We start from the raw sequence: 20,420 nt of genomic DNA on the forward strand, positions 1-20,420 counted from the left end.
GACGCACGGAATAACTGTTTTAAATATTCATTTTTTTCAATGCCAATTACAGACTGGAATAACCATAACAGCGAGTTGCTACCGATAATTCTTCACTGATATTTGATAACTTCCAGCAGATGTTAAGAATTTGAGTCTATTTATATGCTTGTATGTTTGATGTGTATAGCCACCCTGCTATGATCTTGTTGTAGATCGCTGTATCAAAATAAAAAAAAATCAAATCGCCACCTTGTGACATGATGGCGATTTGATTTACCTAACACAGTGCTTTGCCTGAAGAATAGGCGCTGCAGTTTTTGGCACACATTCCCTTATTGCCTTGGTCTCGCAGTATCCATCGTCTCTGACGTACAAGCTGGCCCACGGTAACTGAACCGTGTAAGCATGTCTTCTCCATAGACTTGGTTCCCGTTCATCGTTATGTTCAAGCGGTACATTAGGAGCCAATGAACTAATACAGAATCACCAGACGTATTGAGAAATTTCTAGGTGGAGGCCAAGCCTGCATTTCTGCGACAAAGCTTACGAAAATTCCGCGGATTACGTGTGCTTGTTTCATAAGCCGCCAGGAGATTGGAGGACTCTCATGCGTTCGCACGGAGCACCGGTTACTGCCCCATCTTCCACACTTCGGAAGTGAACCGGTGACGTCACGATATCCGCGGCGCCAACAACCATAATATGAGGGTGCAGAACCGTGAAGATGAGCATTGCGCATGAAAGATTCTTCATGAGCGGGGCAGTGGCCAATTTACGTCGGATTCAGCCGCGGAGGTTCCCGTGTTTAATGTTCGCTGTTTAGAAACGAAAGGCAAAACATTGCTGCATGCTCGTTGCTTTGTACTCATACATTGCCGGAAGTCGTTAACGGCCGACAAACTAATGTTAACGCTTCCAGAAACGCAGCCAATAGGAGGCCATTCTGCGTGAGAATCTACGCAGTAAACATTAAATGCGCATGCGGGGCGTTGTCAACAGGATCCAGATAATTTCAGAGTTTATAAGTTCATATAACTCACTGCCATTCGAATTTATTCCTAGCGATAATCAATACACAAAAGTTTCACGATGCCAGCGCTTCAAAGATGCCTTCGGTTTCAACCTTTCGGCGCGGTATTTGGAGCGCGTTTAACGCATAATTTGTTCTGCGCCATCTTTCAGCGTGTTCTGCGATGTTCTTTGCGAAACTTTTACTTTTCTGTCGCGAGTACGAGCCGATGTGGCACAGCTTTTTCATTTGGCGGAACCGCAGAAACAGAGCGGAGGTGATGTAAACAACTGTGTGAGGAAGAATAACTCTATCGCATGCTCATGACGGCACTGAATAAGCAGAACGTAAGCTTATTGTCAACGTAAGCTTATTGGTAGGAGGGTAAATGAAGACCCTCCTGGAAGAATCTTTGCAAACGGGGCAGTCGTCGCCACTTTGTTGCATGCCACCACCGGAAAAGGCACGACGCTTCCATGCTTAATAAAGGCGAAAGAAGAGTACTGGTTCACGTACGCCGAATAAAAGGCACCTTCACATGGTGGTCAGTAAGCATATCATCCAGCTAGAACACTACAGTCGGATACAACTTAAGAGTGCAGCGTGCTTTCCCCCTTCAAAGGAACCCCTTCCAGCCAGTGGCGTCGGCTGATTCTGATGACAGTACTAGTGTGACAAATCAGGGAGTGGTAGATGAAAGGGGATAATCCCTCCTCTCTGAGATCAGGGACAGTTCCCTCTTTTCGTTGTGGTGCCGCTCCCGGCATTGTCACGCTAGCACGGGCCAGGAGAATTGGCCGACGGCACTGGCTGGAAGAGGATCCCTTGACGGTGCAAAGTCGCTGCGTTCTTGAGTTGTACACTAGTATAGTTGAGCTCACTTGGAAATTCACCCTCATCCGTCATGTCTTCTAAGAGCGCAGGTAGGTCTCATGCGGTACGGGGGTTACAGAAGGGGCAGAGAACGGAAAGTTAATAGCCGCAATTCTGCCAATAAAGCAATGCAGCTAGGTTTTGTTTCAAGAAATACTCCACACTATCGCAAGTCTTTAAAAAAATTGCCTTGAAAAGCTCGTATCAAACCAAACTTAATTTATATTGGCTTCACAACTGCTTCAACTGTGGTAGTGACTGCTGCGGAAGGTTCTGCGGAGGGCGCTACCGAAAACAGTGCAAGAAGTATATCCCGACATAGTAAACCGTCGTACTGTTGCGTACATAAGTAAACGGAGCACGCTGTTCCCTTCTAATGTAACCATGCTTTCTCAATCCGAAACGAAGAAACACTTTTTTTCATGAGAAAGCGCACTGACTTCCACTACCATTATGCGCTTACCACTGCAGCTAATAATAATAATAATTGGTTTTGGGGGAAAGGAAATGGCGCAGTATCTATCTCATATATCGTTGGACACCTGAACCGCGCCGTAGGGGAAGGGACAAAGGAGGGAGTGAAAAAAGAAAGAAGTGTCGTAGTGGAGGGCTCCGGAATAATTTCGACCACCTTGGGATCTTTAAAGTGCACTGACATCGCACAGCACGCGGGCGCCTTAGGGTTTTGCCTTCATAAAATCGCAGCCGCCGCGGTCGGGTTCGAGCCCGGGAACCCCGGATCAGTAGCCGAGCGCCCTAACCACTGAGCCACCGCGGCGGACTTGTGCGAGCCACCATAGCTGCCAATTACAATTAGGCAACACATGAAAAATGTTGGGCAGCAATAGGCTGCTCCGTTTACTTTTGTCCCCACTTGTACGTTTAGAACACCGGTAAATTTTGCAATAGACGAAGACAGGCGCAATTTTGCTTTTCATTTTCTAGGTCTGGTTTTTTCCAAAAAAAGAAAACAGCAGAGGTAGACATCTAGGAGCATGATGAGAACGCAAGCGAAGCAGTGCTAAGGCGAGTCCAGAAGCAAAGCTCTAAACCATGCTGCCAGTTCAGAAGAAAAGGTAGGAAACAACACCATTCCTTCAGGTCTTGGGGACTCACTCCAACAGTAGCAGTAGACAGGACCTCAGCGTCTGCCAGTTCGTCTTTTCAGACGGTTCTCCGTCGTTTAGCTGGGGGCATGCCCGAATTGTTGCAGCGAGCGCAAAGCTCACGGACGACATCTGCCGCTAAGTCGGCGTGGTACATCATGAGTGCATTCCAACCGGCCGTTTCAGTGACTTCACTGCCGTGGGCACAGATAAAGTCAATGGCACTGCGGCGGAGCACGCCGGCGTTATGGCGGTCGGCGAGGATGAGTGTAGATGTGGCATTGTCGACGTCCATGCTTTCGATGAGGGCCCGTTCGCACAAGTCCTGGAGTGTCCGTAGGCCGTACTTGTCAGACGCTACAAGCAGAGAGTCCGCCATGTCGCGTAGTTTCCGAGTACGCCCGGTGTAGATGAAGAAGAGCAGCTCACCGAACACATCGTAGTCAATGTCCGAAACCACGACCTCCTTTTCCTGAGCTTCCAGCATCTGGTGGCTAAGCATTGCTCGAAATACGGGCGACCGGGAGGCCAGGATCGCCTTGTGTACGCGGTACGCGCCTCCGCCGACCTTAATGGTGATATCGGAATGGCTTGCGCTGTCATGTAGCCAGTGGAGGTCCTCGGAGAGCCGGGACTGGAGTACTATGGCGCTGCCGCTCCTGCGACTTTCAGGCGTGCTGACGTAGCCGTCAATGACTGTCACCACACAACGTATCGCCAGGTCACCTTCCCTCAAACTGTGACAACTGGTACACTCCAGGGCGCTTCTGGGGATGAATTTATCGAAACCCCAGCCCCCTCTATGCCTGGAGAAGGGTTTGAGGCTTGTACGTTTTGCGTTCTGTTCCTCATCGGCTGCATCGATGACGCAAAATACAGCCTCAGCAAGTACGTCGTAGGCGCCTGTATAAAACAAGAACAGAGATAGATATTGTTCGTTCATATCGAACGTGCGCTGCCTAATCTTGAGGTACCATTTATCGCCGCCTTCCTGTTCTGAGGGAAACGGTGAGCTGTAGATTCCGTCAGTCATCTGTTGCGAGAACAAGTGGATGTCTTTTATGACCCAGAGGAAAGAGAGCTTCTCAGTTTTGGGTTCAGTTACGCAGTCGATCTCCATTGAGGACATTGTGGCTAAGCTTAGGGCAGTCGTCGGAAGCTTCTCAGAAGCCCTGCTTACCGCGTGTCTGTAGAACTGGGTGGCTCACTGCAACCGCCCTAGTAAACCGCAGTCCTCAGCCACGGTCTACTTCTCGAAGGAATCCGGACGGCAAGGCTTGTCGGCCGGTTGTTGTTGTTGTTGTTGTGTCTGCCGGTGCTGCGCAGGGGTGCCGTTTCGTTTTCCACTTCTTCAGCAACGATCTCGTTCCTCCAAACCCCCGGGATAGGTTCTTTTGTTTTATTCAAATTGGAGTGAATAAACATTTTCTACAACAAAGGACATCAGGTTGTTCTCTTCGTTGTGCATTCGAAAATACCGCCCAAGAAAATATTGGCCTCCCGACGCACAATCAACAAACTAGGTTATCTGCCTCACATACGAGACGGAAAAGAAAGTTGAAGAGCTTTTAATGAGTACTTGAGGAGAAGAAGAAAAAGAAGAGTCATTTAAAACATGACATTGACGGCAAAAGAGCCCCATCTAAGGGCGGTGTTTTGTAGCGATTTTTTCCGCATTCGTTGCTTTGGCCGCACTATCAATAGTAGCTGTCTCCTGTGATGTCAGGAACTGTGCGTATTTGCGGCGTAAACGCGATCATAGCTGTCTCAGATGAAGCGGTTTAATAGCAGTGCCGTCACGGCAAGCTTTCTTGTATCTAAACAAATTTTATAATGAGGCAATTTAAATTAACTAAAAAAAAGCCTCTGCCAACACCGCGTATTTGTATAGCAGGCTAAGCCAATTTAAAACAAAAGAATATGGCTGTAAGCCAAATAAAAATTTTTAGAAATAAAATTATTGTAATAATACAGGCAATGGTCTGAGATGCCCGCTCGCTACAAAGGGCGCGACCATCCGATCATAGTCATCAAGAGCACGACATTAACGCGGGCCGAATGCAAGGCAAGCACAGCATTGGGAGTGTCGCGGAGGTTGTGGGCAAATGAGGGACCAAAACTTTTAATAGATAGAATAAATGGAGGTTAGTTGGGTGGGTCCTCAATCCAGAGAACTATTGCGCGTTGCCATCGCTCTTGCCCGGTTCATCAGCCAGTGCTGGTCTTCCGGAAGTGAACAAGTCAGCGACGCCTCCTAGTCCTCAGTTAGTGGGTTGTTGATTTCTCGGAATATCTGTATTGCTCTGGCGTTCCCGTGCCATGTGGTATAAGTTACCTACTTCACCGCAGAAGCCGCAATCAGGATAATGCGAATTTCGAAGTATATAGCTGAGTTTGACTGGTTTGTTACGAGTATTTGATAGCAATTTCCTCTGAAACCGCCGCGTTGGCTCAGTGGTTATGGCTCTCGGCTGCTGACCGGAAAGACGCGGCCTCAATCCCGGCCGTGGCGTTCGAATTTCGATGGAGGCGAAATGCTAGAGGCCCGTGTACTGCGCGATGTTGGTACACGTTAAAGAACTTCGTGTGGTCGAAATTTCCGGAGCCCTTCACTACGGCATCTCTCATAGCCTTAGTCACTTTGGGACGTTAAACCCGATAAAGCCAGAAAAACTTTTCCGTGCCGTTTAAAAGGTCACCACCCACCCACCCATCCCCCTTTAATGCCACGGTCTGTATGTATTAAGCAGGCCTTCCCGCATGTCGACGGTGGTGGTGGTAGTAGTATCTTTATTAAAATAATAGTGAAAGGGAAGGAAAAGATTTTTGCTAGCCCCGGCATCTGCCCTCGATACTGAAGCACCTGAGCTGGGGCAGCGGAAATAAAGGATAGCAGACAGAATGGAAAAATGAAATGAGAGTGGGGAGGGGACAGGAAGAGAGGATAAGGGGAGAAGTAATATGTACAAACTTTTTACGCAATAAGAAATATGTCCAGGCTGTGCGCGTGATTTGATGTCGACGGAATTCATGAACGACCCTTATGGAGCATTTCGCATAGTGCTTGGCATCCCTTTCATAACCTATATCGGGAAATAAAATTAAGAGGCGATTGTAAGACACGCACACACGCACTAATGACTCAGGGAAGTTTATGTGGCACGTTTATGTGGCATCCCTTCCGTCTTCCGTGTAGCTGCAATGCGCAAGCACATTTTGCGCGAGAATATACGAAGAGAAGAAAATCTACAGAAAACCAATTCTATACTTTGAGCTTGGCGCATGATGGCATTAGCTGCCTATGTGGCATGAAACACAACAAAACGCACCACAACAAAGAGAAGAAAAAAACGACAGATATGCAATGCCCATCCGGCTCTTTTTTTGAAATTATGAGCGATCTCTTGCATATACACCACAAGTTCGGACTGAATCGCAATCCGCATCTCTCTGCATGGTTTGTTAAGCATGCTCCGTTTTCTTTGCCGACGCTATACTCTGTTTCAGACATACCAAGCAACGCCGAGGAGGTCGTGGAAGCAATGTGTCCGCGAAACCGTATTACTCCGCCAAGTATCATTCGTCCTTCTCGAAGCCTCGGTGAATCTTTTGGACGAAAACAAAGAGCGGTATGAAACGAAGTGGTAGCTATAAAACGGCTGAAGCTGTAGGGCGCTCTTTACTTGGACCCCCTGGCTATAAATTACTCTGAGTGTGAACTACTTTTTAGGCGCGGAAGCAGTAAGGGTGATTCGCCTATCAGCCGCCTATGAGATCGCCAAAGTCCCGATTAGTTGGAAGGCTAACTTGTGGCAAGAAGTAAAACGAAGTGTAGGAGATTGTCATTCATGGCGCTTGAGATCCGTCGCGACGAAATATCCTTGTGTTCATTGTGGTTGTAGGGCGAACTATTTTTCGGGTGCGGACTTAGCCATCGTGAACAGGCGCGCTTGGTTTGCACGCAGCGTTGCCTGCTATATATGAAACGGAGTGTAGACTTCAGCATGTTCATGTGCTAATCGCACAGGGGAAAGATGCGGGCCAAGCCAGAATACGGCAAACACATTAGTCCGGCCAATTATTTCGCGCAGGTGGTTACGAATACCGACCATCTCATCTTTTATGTATACGTTTCCTACTAGACACGTGCAGTCCCGATTCTGCGCTCCTGTTCCACTGCGCATGTGGTGCAGAGACGCCACACCGGTACGGGCCGGAAGAATTTACATGACGTATATGTCCGCCGGATAAATTAAGGCCCGCCCCCCCCCCCCTTTTTTTGCGCAAGCGAACACAAGTGTGCGCCATAGAGGCACGTCATTTAAAGAGTTCGCTTAATTCTGATGTTAGTTTTCGCGTGACATCTGGGCTGGTATTTAAACGGGACTGTAGCCCTAGAGTGTTGTTTACCAGTTTTCCCTGATGACGCTTTCTACGGTCTCTCCGGTGCTGCTATTCGTACTGGCTACTTCAGTCGCCTATGGCGACTTACAGGTAGTAAGCAGTGTAGATCGCAGTCAGTAGCAAATGTACACCTGCGTCTCTTCAGAGTTTCGTTGCACACAACAAAAAGTGGAGATACATGGTATCTTTTCCGAGCACGATTTTTTTTCTGACTTTATCCGGACGACGTTCAGCACTGTGTTCCTCCTAAAAGCAGAAATAAGGCCTTTTCGTTTAGTTAAGTTGGATATCTTCTTAGTTTTCCCATTTTTAAACAGGAAATTTGTGATACGGTTTCGCTAACGCCGGAAGCGGAACTTATGACACCTCGACACGAGGTGTCATAAGTTAAGGCAGTTAAGGCTTTAGATGTAGTTGGTAAATGTCAGGACCAATACAGTTGCTCCTTGTTGCCTAAAAATGCGGCACATCTAGTTTGGCTAATCTATATCTCTCCTAAACTCACTGAATTACTTTGTCGTGCATACTTATATCTTCACTTTTTTTTGTTTTTTGCAAGGTCCGAGAAAGAGCAAGATTTTTGCGTGGAGCTAAATGCGACGGATTCGGGCTTTTTCCAGTTTCACCGCTGTGGAGGTAAGTAAACTGTACTAACGCGTCTTTCATGCTTACGTCGCCTAGGAAACGGTGAAATCCTCAATAGTACGCAACTCTTCACACTGAGCTTTGAAGCGCTTGCCGCGAACGCATCTTTATTACCAGCGACTGCTTTCGGTAGAGGAAAAAGAAAGCAGCTCTTTCTAGTAGCTTCAAATAATACTGCACTGGGCAGCAGCTCAAAGGAAGACGCACCTCACTGCTTGCTGCTGGTACTCATCATTTTTTTCCTTTCTTTCTCACCTTCCTTCCTTCTTTCCTTCTTTCTTTCCTTCCTTCTTTCCTTCATTCCTTCCTTCTTTCTTCTTTTCCTTCCTTCTTTCCTTCCTTCCTTCTTTCCTTCATTCCTTCCTTCTTTCTTCTTTTCCTGCCTTCTTTCCTTCCTTCCTTCTTTCCTTCATTCCTTCCTTTCTTCTTTTCCTGCCTTCTTTCCTTCCTTCCTTCTTTCCTTCATTCCTTCCTTCTTTCTTCCTTTCTTTCTATCTTCCTGTCTATTTTTATTTCTCCTTTGATGCATATAATTGTCTCAGGTGCTGCGGCAAAACGCACGATTCATACCTGACAGTGAGATCAGCACCCAAAGCATGTATACACCAGGCAGAAAGGAACAACACAGCGAATAGGGGAAATTCAAAAATCCGCAAGTGCGCTTTCCCACATATCTTGTACCCAAGTACAAGATGGCCGACTTCTCGATAAAAAAACTGCGGGGGGTTATAGAACAAGCGCAAAGGGTGTGGGTAGAATCTAAGAGAAGTATTTTGGAAGAATCAAACGAAAACTACTCCTACTTGCTTTGTTTCAGCTGGAAACGCATGGTTGGCGATCTCTTCTCGGGCAACGTTGGTATGCCGGAAAGCGCACTTGCGTAATTTTGAAAATCCCCTATAGTGCACTCTTTCCGACATATAATAACACATAAGAGGAACTAATCACGCCAATCTTGCAGAACAGGACTCTTTATTAAAAACAGGATTAAAAGCACGAAAAAGATGGACGGTAAACAGTCAAGAAAATGTGTTTTAAGATCGTTCTTAAGACTGGGCTTTTGATTCCTAACAAGTACAATCAAGCTTGTCTGGCAGACTACGTACAGCGACGTTAATTCGCCACGACCGCGCATAGGGTTAAATGAAACTGCAACTACCCTTATTTTAGTAATTCAGTTATGCTAGAGTATTATCTCTATCTATTGTGTTTCGCGCGCTCCTTTTCTGCGTCTTCGATAGAAGATAAATATCCCTACCTATAGTTATTAGCGGCAATTTTTTTAAGCGATGTTGATGCCTCAGTGCATAATAGGGTATGAAATGAGGGATGACGAGGATGCTTAAATAAATGAAAAACAGGTTGGCTCATCTAATAAAATCAAGTTGTGAACGATGACTTCGCTCATGCGCGAATCCCCGATTCGAGGCCGCCTGAGCCCGGTCATAGAACCTCGGGCAAAAAGGTTGGCGGCCTCGTTTCAGGCATTCCCGGAGTGCGTAGGCACCTATATAAGCTTAACATGGCGGGGTGCGGGTGCATCGGGCGAGCTCAGTACGCCAAAAGCAGGGACGTGGACTCGGCCTCGCGCAAGATTTCGAATTGCAGTCTTAGAATCTGAAAATGTACCCGGCTACGGTGCGCGTGATGACAATTGCGATGGCGGATTCCTCTGCAGCCTCTGGGGCGGTGTCTGGACAGACAGACAAACTTTATTTCGCAAGTGAGTATTAGGCCCTGCTGGGTCCCTGGGCCACTGCGCGGTCCCGCACTGCATCAAGTAGGAGGTCATGTCGGGAAATGACGTCGGCAGTCCGAGCCACCGCAGCAAGCTGCGATGTCGGGTCTGTAGACGTGAGCAGGACCTCCCAGTCCTCCCAGCTCGAGATGGCGTGCTGTGTCTGGGGGGAGGGTCAGCAGGGCAGCCGAAAAGGATGGGGAAAGTGTGGCGTGAGGGTCACCGCATAGGGAACATGCAGGGGATGTGCCACAATAGTGAGATAACAGCTGAGGGGATGACAGAGAGCGGGTCTGGAGGTGTCTGGAGGGAGAGGTGGTGTGAGGAGGGTGGATGAAGAGCAGTCCATCACGGCTGCGGTTGCTTCATCACCCGTACAGGCAGCGTCCACCCATACGGCGCCCGGCTCGGAGCCGTACACTCGGTGGAGTGCGTTCGCACGGGCTCTGCAGCGCTACTCATTGTGGGAGGAATAAATATTTCTCAACAGCGGCTTGATAACCAGCTCGGTTAAGGTGTTGAGGAATGCGAAGGAGGGTTGGGTCGTTGGCCGGTATTCTGATTCCGAGGGACTCCAGGATATACCGGCCTGTGGAGATTTGTGCAAGCTTGATGTACGGGGCCTGTTCCACAGTAAGCAACCTCCGGTATCGCACTCCGAGGTCGCCAACTGGCCTTCCACGGTAACTGTACTCCGTCCACGGTAACCACCCTCCAGATAGTTCCCACAGTAAGTAGCTTCCGGTTCCACGTCTCCCTTGTTTTCAATATAGATGTGGAAGATTTTGATAAAAGTTTATTTTTATTTATTTACAACGTAGTACAGGCTAAGCGCCCAAGCAGGAGTGGCATACAGGTATATAAAATGCAAAATAGCATGAAAGTACAATGTTCAAAACACACCACATTTGGTAGGACAGCGGAAGCGGTTCGCGCCGCCCAGCCCCGCAAACGCAGCTAACATATAGCTGCTCCTGAGAGCCCCAGAAGCGACGCCAGTCCCTCGCCCGTCGCCTCGGAAGGTACATACCAGATGCTGCGAAACCTGAATGCGCAGCAACGACAGATCCTCCTGCAGCAGATCAACCTGGTGTGGGAACGCGGGGAGCTACCGGAGAATTGGCGAACCGCGGTCGTTTGTCCCAATCGAAAGGCAAGGCGCCCGCCTACGGAGCTGAGCGGATACCGGCCAGTGGCATTAACATCGGCGGCAGGTAAGCTCATGGAGCATATGGCGTTACAGCGTCTGAACGAGCGGGCTGCGGAGGCTGATTTGTTTGATGAGCGGCAGACGGGTTTCCGTGGGATGCGGTGCACGGCTGATTCTATATCGGACGTTGTTACAGCGCTGGAGCATGCCAGGGCGGCAGGCCAGGTTGCGCTGCTGCTACTACTGGACGTCTCGGGCGCTTTTGACAACGTTCACCGCGCACCAATCCTCGCGGTGCATGCTTGAGGGGGCCAGTGTGAGCGGGCGCCTTTTGCGATACGTTCATGGTTTCCTGAGGGGGCGCACCATGCGCGTACGAGTAGGGGGTAAGCTCTCCAAGCCTCGCCCGGTGGACATGGGCGTGCCGCAGGGCTCTGTCCTATCACTATTTCTGTTTAATGTAGCCATGTCGGTAGCCAAGGCCTCACACCGAGTCCCAGTAGAAACAACGAGCTTGTAGTAATGTTTGAAAGCTTAATGTTGTATTTAGTATCGCTTGTTATAATTAAACACTAGGAACAGAATCTAGCAATCGTACTGTGGACAGCGACGTAATAAACTACCGAAAAGCAGTTTCTTATCCATACTGACTAGTTAACCATATGTGTACTCCCGTTGAAAAGCAACACTTGCCCTCAACATGCATATGCGGCCCAAAACGTTCGCATAAACTTAACAATCCTTTAGGTTACGCTTCCTGTGCTCTGTAAAGCACCACAGCTGATGCGCATATATTGAGATATTCAGACATGTTTCAGATCATCACCTCATCCCAACTACACTCCCCTGTGTCGTGATCTGGTAATGACACCAGAGTCTATTCTGTAATCACCTGCGAAACTGAGGCGCCAATGGCAGAACTAAGGCGGTGCCCGATACACGGCCTTCGGGCTGTTAGTGCCCGAGGGTCTCAAACTAAGGTCGTGGTTGCAGGGCTATCATGGGAAGAGGCTCAGAAGCGGTGTTCCGACGGAGTGCAACCTGCGTGTCACAACGCGGTGGACTCGGTCACCGTGTCTGGACCAGCCCAGGCCGTGGCCAAGCTGGTCGAAGATCTCACAGCTAAAAACGTGTTCGCCCGGAAGGTGGACAGCATGGGCGTGGCGTTCCACAGCAAGCTGATAAGCAGCGTGGCGCCGGCTTTAAGAGAAGAGTACAAAAAGGTGAAAAACGTAAACTCTCACATCAGCGCTTTAGCATTACGTATTATACAGCGCGGTACACACGCACATGCTCCTTCTTAACTTATTTCTTACGTTTCCACGCTGCTTCATCTTCGAGAAGACTGTTGTCGCCAACGAACTCGACCTTTCACCTTGATGCAGGTAAAACTTCAGCAAGGTGAACATTAGTTGGGCCTGTATCTAACTTCACGAATGCCGTTATTCAATCAGCGATCTTCTCAAAATCCTTCGACTATAGGCAAATTCTAGAAGACATTATTGCCGATAATAATGCGAGATTTCATTGCTTTCATTGACCAAGTTCTCCCAGAGCCATTGCACCAGTTACGCATTACTAAAGCATACACCTAGTATGGAGCAGATACTGGTTGCATTATCTGTAGCGGTAACAAAATATAACCAAAAAAGCATTGTGTTTGTTGTTTTGTAGCTCGGCCTAGGCTGGTTACGGTTCTCTATGGAAAATCCCGTTTGCCAATAATATCTTACAAGTCATGACAAACCTCACTCCGCCGCCGCGTTGGCTCAGTGGTTATGGCGCTGGGCTGCTGACACGAAAGACGCGAGGTTCGATCCCGGCCGCGTTGGTCGAATTTCGATGGAGGCGAAATTCTAGAGGCTCGTGTACTGTGCGATGTCAGTGCACGTTCAAGAACCCCAGGTGGTCGAAATTCCCGGAGCCCTTCACTGCGGCGTCCATCATAGCTCCTAGTCACTTTTGGACGTTAAACCTTCATAAACTAAAGCAAACAAACCTCAATCATGAGTCACGGCAATTACTGCCGCCTGGTGAGGATGAAATTTGGCCACTGGGATGGAGCACGTGACCACCATCTTCTGCACATGCCATAACTTAAATAGATGAAGCGCACAACTTGCCCTGGAACGTGTTCTACTGCGCATGCCATGTTGTGCCAAAAACAATTCCGGAGCCCTCCACTACGGCACCTCTTTCTTCCTTTCTTCTTTCACTCCCTCCTTTATACCTTCCCTTACGGCGCGGTTCAGGTGTCCAACGACATATGAGACAGATACTGCGCCATTTCCTTTCCCTAAAAACCGATTATTATTATTATTATTAGTTAAACTATTGATATATCTTGCACGCTTGTAACTTCTGGAGAAAATCACTCCTCTAAATCTCTGCCACATGGAAGTGCATAAGATCAAAGTACCATGAATCATTTAGCAAAAACGACAACCATGGCTTCTGAGTTAGGAGGTTAAGACAGTTATGTTCAAACGCATAAAACAGTTGATGCCATGTTCAGAAGCGTGAAGAGTTCTTGGGCATGTACGCAAGCGCAGTCAGGCGCAGAAGCTTCCTCAATGCGGGCAATCAGTGAATTAATCAGGTGGTATTGCCGATAACCTCAGAAGCATGTGATTATCGGCACCTACACTTAGTGCACAATGTTTGCTTAACCATGCCACAGGTGCTTCCAGAAGCTAAGCCTCGCACCAAGCGTTGGGTGAGTTCGTCGGTTCCAGAGAGTCGCTGGAACGAGCCCGCCGTCAACCAGTGCTCACCCGACTACTTCGTCAACAACTTCCTGAATCCAGTGCTCTTCTGTGAGGCCCTGCGGCATGTGCCACCGGACGCCATCGTGGTGGAGATTGCGCCCCATTGTCTGCTGCAGGTAGTGTTCGCCTTAATCATAGTAGGCGCTTAGTCATTCTTTAATGATCGGACAGATTTTGTGAATCTAGCAGTTTTGTACCGTGGAGTTGCCTTGAATATACCTAACATTGTTCTAACTGCATACATAGTTATGTGTAATCATTAGAGGATATTATCCAGCGATTCCTGCTGATCAAATTCGTTGGCTGGTGTGTGATGATTTCTTGGACACTTCTAACTCCTCTGATTGCTAAATTTTTCTTTACGATTGGCAAATAACTACTAGTATAGAAGCAATTTTTGTTGGAATTGGTTTGATGTTCCATAAAACTTTGATGACGCTAGACGCCGTGACTTGTAAAAGAGTGTTGCGCATCTTAATTTCGAGGAACGCTCAAATTTGTGGTTTAAATTAGGCTTTCGTTGTTCTGAATGTTATGCACATTGAAAGCATCCGACCTTGTTATTCACGTAACTGACAAAGTCATGTTTTCTCAAAGTAGAAGACTGGGCGAGTTGGTATGTACTCATACTGAAAAATCAGCGCACACTATACAGGGACGAAGCGCTCGTGTTGTCGTTTCCTTTCTTCGTCCCTGTATTGTGTGCGCTGTTTTTTTCAGTATCATGTTTTCTGTTTTACAAAGTTGCAAGAACGCTTTCTCAGGCCCGGGAAAAGACGAACGCATGATCTGCTCATTTTTTTCAATAACCTTCAGCAAGATTTCGGCTTTATTACGAGCACAAAAACCTCAGTTCGCATGGCTCTCGGCCACATTTTTACCGAAACTCTGCTGCCGCGGGACGGAATTGTATAGGCGGCTGAGTTTGTAAAGAAGTGCCATGGAGATCTACCAGTTTACCTGATGATGTCATTCTTCACTGCGATCATGAACCCGAAAATCGTCAGTCTACGAAATAATTTCTTGCGTGATCTGCACTTGACCACCCTTCAAATGCGGCATTTCAAGTGTAATAAAGATATTTTTTCATCTTCGATCCGCTTTGCTAACATAAATACGGCAATGGTAGAAATGAGAAGAGGCCGAGGTTGAACATAACAGAAACTGGCCTGAGGGATGTCAAAAATCTTCAGGATGGCAGCCCCTGTTGCTTATTCCATACTTTATGTAGATTTTCTTACGGTTATGAGCATTGAACTAACACAAAATAAGTCAATCCAAGTTTTTGATTACTTTCCAACTTTAGCTGACTAGTTCGAGGCTATTTGCAAGGCGTTTTGAACGCGTTGCGCTGAAAATAGCGACTACTGTGGCAATGACTATTGCAATCCTTTCTTTTTTCTTTCCTACGATCGGTCAGCCACCGCTCGGATAGAAGAGTCGATGACTGAGTTATTCGTATCCACGAGCCGTGATGTTACAAATGCCAGTAACCGAATACAGAAAGGTAAAAGATTGAACCCAGAAAACGATCCTTAGAAAATGCGGCCGCCACACCTGTGTACCTCTTTTCTTGAGTCATTTTTTGCTATCTGTCGTCTATAGCTCGCGCCTTTTGTTGCCGAAACTGGCGTCAGGCATCGCTGCCAGGCTATTCGTCGTGACGTCACAAAGGTAAGCAAAATTAACAAAGGAGAAGACGCGCACCCCGAAAAGAACTGCGGAAAATACGATCCTACAGTCCGTGATGTCATTTTACCCGGTTCATTATTTCGCAGTTCTGTGTTGGTCACCCATGCTTTGGACAGCGGAAACCAATGATGGTAGGCTCTTAGTCCTGGCTTTAAGGGTGACGTGTACCAAGTAATCGCGGCACAAGCATTGTTGATAGCATTATTCATTGAAGATTATATTGCTTCTCACGGCCTTTATTTGGACTGCCACCCTGTCTATGTCTACAGTCTGTCCTAGGACGCGGTACAGGCGCTCGGGCCAGTGTCGTGGGCCTCATGAAACGCAACATGGACAACCTGTCCTTCTTCCTGAGCTCCCTGGGAAAGCTGCACACCCTGGGCGTTCAGATGGACCTTTCGCCACTGTACCCACCGGTTCCTTGGCCCGTGCCCCGGGGCACTCCAAGCATCGGCCACCTGGTAGCCTGGGACCATTCACAGCGCTGGGGCGTCGTCGGATGGAAGGACTGCATTACCTTGCCGGAGGGACGCGACCTCTTTGTGGGTATTGCCGAACCGCAAGTAGAACTCTGGGCTCGTCTAACAGAGCGACTACAAACACGTACAAGCGCACAAAGACACGAAGTAGGAGACTGAGACACCACGAGCGCTCACTTCCAACTGAAAACTTTATTGACAGAAACACACATTAAATCGACCTTGCTGCATGACGTCATCTGACCGCGCTACAGACCTCAGTTGGCCACGCTCAGAAAATTAATTTCTTTGGCTGTCAGTGCACCAGATGGTGCGCTGACGCATGACACACCCACTTTCCTAATCAGATCTTTTTGTGCGCTTGTACGTGTTTGCAATGCACCAACTCGCCCAACAGTCCGTGCTCCAGAGCGACTAGTCTTCTTAAGATTTGAATGCAAGATTATCGTCCACCGCGTTGATTCCGATATGCTGCTGATAAGTGATAAGCGGAGTGCAATAAGCAAAAAATAAGAAGCAAATGTATTTTAAAGAGAAAACAGCTAAAATATATATATATATATATATATATATATATATATATATATATATATATATATATATATATATATATATATATATATATATATATATATATATATATATATATATATATATATATCGCTATTTTGCCTGAAATTAATTTTACTTCTGTATACAAAAGTATTCCTTCTCTTTTTTTTTACTTATGAGGAATCACTTGCGCTCAAGCCCTTCATGCCGTTTTGTGTTCCTGGCTATCCCCTATTCACGTGGTTGTAGCTACCCTAAATGTGTTGCCAAGAGCATGCATCTTCCACGGACAACCACACAGGGGTTTTTCGACCAAACCTCTATTTCTGCCTTCTCACGCGATCCCAAAACCAGGAAGCCTATTCAATGTGATCAGGTGCACAGGGTGCGTGTGGAAGTGGCTTACTTATTTCGTTCAACAAAGAAAGTGTACGAATTGTAGATAAAATAAAAGAACAAACAAAGCGCATGCAGAAGAGTAGAGAAGAAACTTGGTAACAAGTCGAAGTCTCTAAGAGATTCCTGCAGCGTCATTTTCCCTCGAGAAATGTTTTTCTTTTTTGTACCTGGACGACTTAAACTCTGCAGGCAATCCTAAGCTGTCTGCTTAGGTGCAGTAATGCGAAAACATTTCTCTTACTGCTGCCGATTATGTTGCTGCGTGTTCGTTTCTTTATGGCTTTGCCGTTTGTAAGTCGCGTGTTCGCCCTAACCCCAGTTATACCGCATCCGAAGACGTGGGTCCAGTTGCTAGAGCGTCTAGTAAGAATATCAAAGCAGTAATTAATTTATTCATTAATGTTTTATTCAATTCGACTTAACTATCGATGAATGTGTGAAGTGATTCAATAATTGAATGAATCGAAACCATTACGTCAATTCGTTTGTTGGTGGCTTAATTGATTATGATTAACACGAGTTGTTATTTATTTATTTCAGTCATTAACTCATTCATCAATTAGAATACATTATCAATTATTTGTCGACTAATTGAATAAATCAACTAATCATAACCACCAAATGGTATATTAAATGGGTAATTAATTATTTCGCTCAGTTAATACTCAATACACCGTTTTGGTGCTTTATATATTTGTTCATGCTATTACATAATTATTTATCGAACTGTTCTATTAACTCTCTCTATAATGGATGATTGACAGTTCACCACGCTCTGCCGACAGGTTCTGTACACGCCACTCATGAGACAAGAAATGCTTCCGCATTAAAAGGCTTTTTTTTTTTCTTTTTCAAGCGATGTTTATTGCCTCAGGGCATAGAGGTTATGAAATGAGAGATAAGGAAGATGCTTAAATAAATGAAAAAAGGTGGGATGATCTAATGAAATCAAGTAGTGAACGATGATATGGACCCTGTGTCCAGGCAATATAGGAATCCGGATTGTCCGGCGAGAGACCCACCGCCACCAGGTGCCGAATTCTCGTCGGCTTCAGCGCCGGGCAAACCCACAACAGGTGGTGGATATCCGCCTCACAGTCTAAAAGGCTTTTCTTTATGACTGTAAGTGCATGCTTCTGCTTTCTTTCAGAGTGAAACTGCCATCCGTAATGATGTCCAAGAGGTAGACGAAGACTCAACGTCTGAAAATAACCCCGAGGAAGCGCTTCTCCATTCCGTGGCACGCATTCTCGGTATGTACCAGCTGTTTCAGAGTATTCTTAGCTGGTTCCTCAGCTTTTCGCTCCGTCGTCGAAGTCCGCAGCGCCGTCCACAGTGGGCATTGTAAGAAGGCGATAAAGACGAATCACCAGGCGTTGTTCGTCGCTGATCACCCGCGAACTTATCCTTAACCACCCTCAACCACCTATGTCACGTAAACTGAGTTGCCCAATTTTTTAGGTCATCCTATGTTCGCCGCATGAAATTTGCAATACAAGTAGGCACCGCCTGGTTATGGCCTGGTTATGGTTATGGCGGATCCTGCCTAATCTGCCCTAGCTGCTCTGTGTGCTTGTGGTCTGTGCAAGATCAGTGTATCTCCTATACAAATTGAGTAATGTTTACAATGCATTAGATCTTACCTCGTTCCTCAGTCGTTGCGCCGTCAGCGTCGACCTTATGACGGCTAGAATAGCCCAGAACTGAACATCATACGAAATAAAAGCCCGATAGATGTGAAATGAGAAAAGTGGGCGCCGAGCGACCGCCAGAGAGGCTTGGAAACCAATCTACACTTGGTAGAAAACAAAATAAAACAGACGGGATAAATAATTAACAAGCTCCTCGTGTAGGTATCGAACACGCCAGACTCAGCGCTACTTTGGTAGTGTAGAAGCACTAGGCATTGTTGTTTAATTAATCGATCCTATAAAACGTCCTACCGCAAGCAGGGACAAACCACGACAAAGTATGGGTGCCGTCTTTCTAGTGGCCTCTCCCTATTTGCGCTAAACCTTTTAAAAAATCAATATTCACCAACCGGCCCAAGTAGAAAAATGAATGTGGATTATTTCGCTAAAGCTAGAAAATGCGGCTATTCGCAGATAATTCTGCAGGCATTAATGTTCGGATCAATGCTCACTAACCACGTACTCCTATGCTAATCTTCCCTGTTCTACCCTCGCAGTGGTGTTCTTTATTACAGCAAAGCAAAACTCAATACAGCATTCACTGTACAAAGTACCTAGTGTTAAAACAAGAAAACTGCCTCGCTTTAATTGTTTTAGAAAAATGGGGCCGGCAAGCAAAAAATTCTCTAAAGCGTCGACTGCAGGACAGGCATCTTCTAATTCCTTTCTGTTAAATGGAATGCACTTTACAGCACATGATATTTTTTGTTGTATCTTAGCAGAAGCCTCACTTTGCAGCATTTAATAAATTACTGTTTTTCGTTGACGTACCGCAGGCTTCGAGGACCCGTCGTCGATAAACCCTACCATCAGTCTCGTGGACCTTGGCATGGACTCCGGGATGGGCGTCGAAGTTTTGCACGCGATCGAGCGATTCTGTGGAGTCGTGCTGTGCATGCAGGAGGTTCAGCGATGCACTATTAACGCGTTGCTAGAGATCAGTGGCCGCACCGGTACCCGCCAGGCAGCCTGAAAAGACAGGGAACAAGTTTAGGTTCCACGAACATCGCCACGCACCCTGCCTTCCTTGAAATAACTCTCATCAATTTTTGTGACGTTTGCTGAGAGTGCGATGATGAGGGCATCGGAGAACTGGAGTTTTTTTATTGGTAATGCACACCATTGTTGCATCTCACATGCAATAAAGGCGGCCAATAAGCAAATTGTACGGTAACCACGTAGCCTCTGCTTTTTTTACGGCGGCGAATAAATAAGCGATTACTATGCATGGTTTCAAGGACGACAAAGGGCGGCCAGTCTCGTACGCTTTTCGGGGCACAGAAACACTTTATCATACTATGGTATATCGTTAAACGCTCCTAGATGCCGTCACGATCTGAATACTTCGCAATGAACGCTTAATGGGTGATGAACAACCTAAGCATTGCTGATTGACTGCAAGATTGAATTCAGTCAGCAAACTCTTTACTCTCTTTAAGTCCCCATAAAGATGTGAGCGTTATACACTGCTAGGTGCATGCACTACCGGCAGCAGACATTTACGAGATGCATGCTCTCATAGAAACAAGTATTGCAGGCCTGCCTCGCATCCCCGTCGCAATAGAGGATATGATATGCTATGCAAGGCCCTTCATATCTTTAGGCATTGCAGACAGTTGGTTCACGTGACAGTTGCGCAATAATCTCTTTTCCGCGCAATATTACTTCCGATAGTGCGCCTCCCGCTGTAGCAGCACCATGTTTTCCCCCGACTATCAGCGGGTGGCGGTAGCCAAGTGGTTTCAGCAGCTGTTGAAACAGCTGTCGGCAACCCGAGTCTGCGAACGTTCTTTTATTTTTCATGCCGTATGCTGCTTCAGGTCCTACAAAACCTGACTCTGTGGCTTAACGAAAATAAAAGTTTCAGTTCGAACAATGGCAAGGATGCCAAAAAAGGCACGGCCCCTACAATACCGCCATTAAGAACGTTTA

General features: G+C 46.8%; 2 protein-coding genes across 2 annotated transcripts; one reads left to right on the forward strand and one right to left on the reverse strand.

Annotated features, from left to right (window-relative positions):
• Nucleotides 1-3,028: 3,028 nt before the first annotated feature.
• On the reverse strand, nt 3,029-4,099 carry LOC144102286 (speckle-type POZ protein B-like). The gene has a single exon (XM_077635588.1). The coding sequence runs from the start codon at nt 4,097-4,099 to the stop codon at nt 3,029-3,031; it is 1,071 nt and encodes a 356-aa protein (XP_077491714.1).
• Nucleotides 4,100-11,794: 7,695 nt separating this feature from the next.
• Nucleotides 11,795-20,189, forward strand: LOC144101264 (fatty acid synthase-like). The gene is made up of 5 exons (XM_077634358.1): nt 11,795-12,130; nt 13,588-13,791; nt 15,637-15,909; nt 17,948-18,050; nt 19,265-20,189. The coding sequence occupies exons 1-5, from the start codon at nt 11,819-11,821 to the stop codon at nt 19,459-19,461; spliced, it is 1,089 nt and encodes a 362-aa protein (XP_077490484.1). The 5' UTR covers nt 11,795-11,818; the 3' UTR covers nt 19,462-20,189.
• The last annotated feature ends 231 nt before the right edge of the window (nt 20,190-20,420 follow it).

Source organism: Amblyomma americanum, chromosome 8, assembly GCF_052857255.1.
Source record: "Amblyomma americanum isolate KBUSLIRL-KWMA chromosome 8, ASM5285725v1, whole genome shotgun sequence".
Lineage (NCBI taxonomy): Eukaryota > Metazoa > Arthropoda > Arachnida > Ixodida > Ixodidae > Amblyomma > Amblyomma americanum.

What these genes read in the sequence shown, in the direction of transcription:
- LOC144102286 (XM_077635588.1), bottom strand. Translation starts at nt 4,099, where the DNA reads ATGTCCTCAATGGAGATCGACTGCGTAACTGAACCCAAAACTGAGAAG.
- LOC144101264 (XM_077634358.1), top strand. Translation starts at nt 11,819, where the DNA reads ATGGCAGAACTAAGGCGGTGCCCGATACACGGCCTTCGGGCTGTTAGT. An exon ending in TAAGAGAAGAGTACAAAAAG is followed by an intron (nt 12,131 to 13,587) that starts GTGAAAAACGTA and finishes ACCATGCCACAG; the next exon opens with GTGCTTCCAGAAGCTAAGCC. An exon ending in CGCCCCATTGTCTGCTGCAG is followed by an intron (nt 13,792 to 15,636) that starts GTAGTGTTCGCC and finishes CTATGTCTACAG; the next exon opens with TCTGTCCTAGGACGCGGTAC.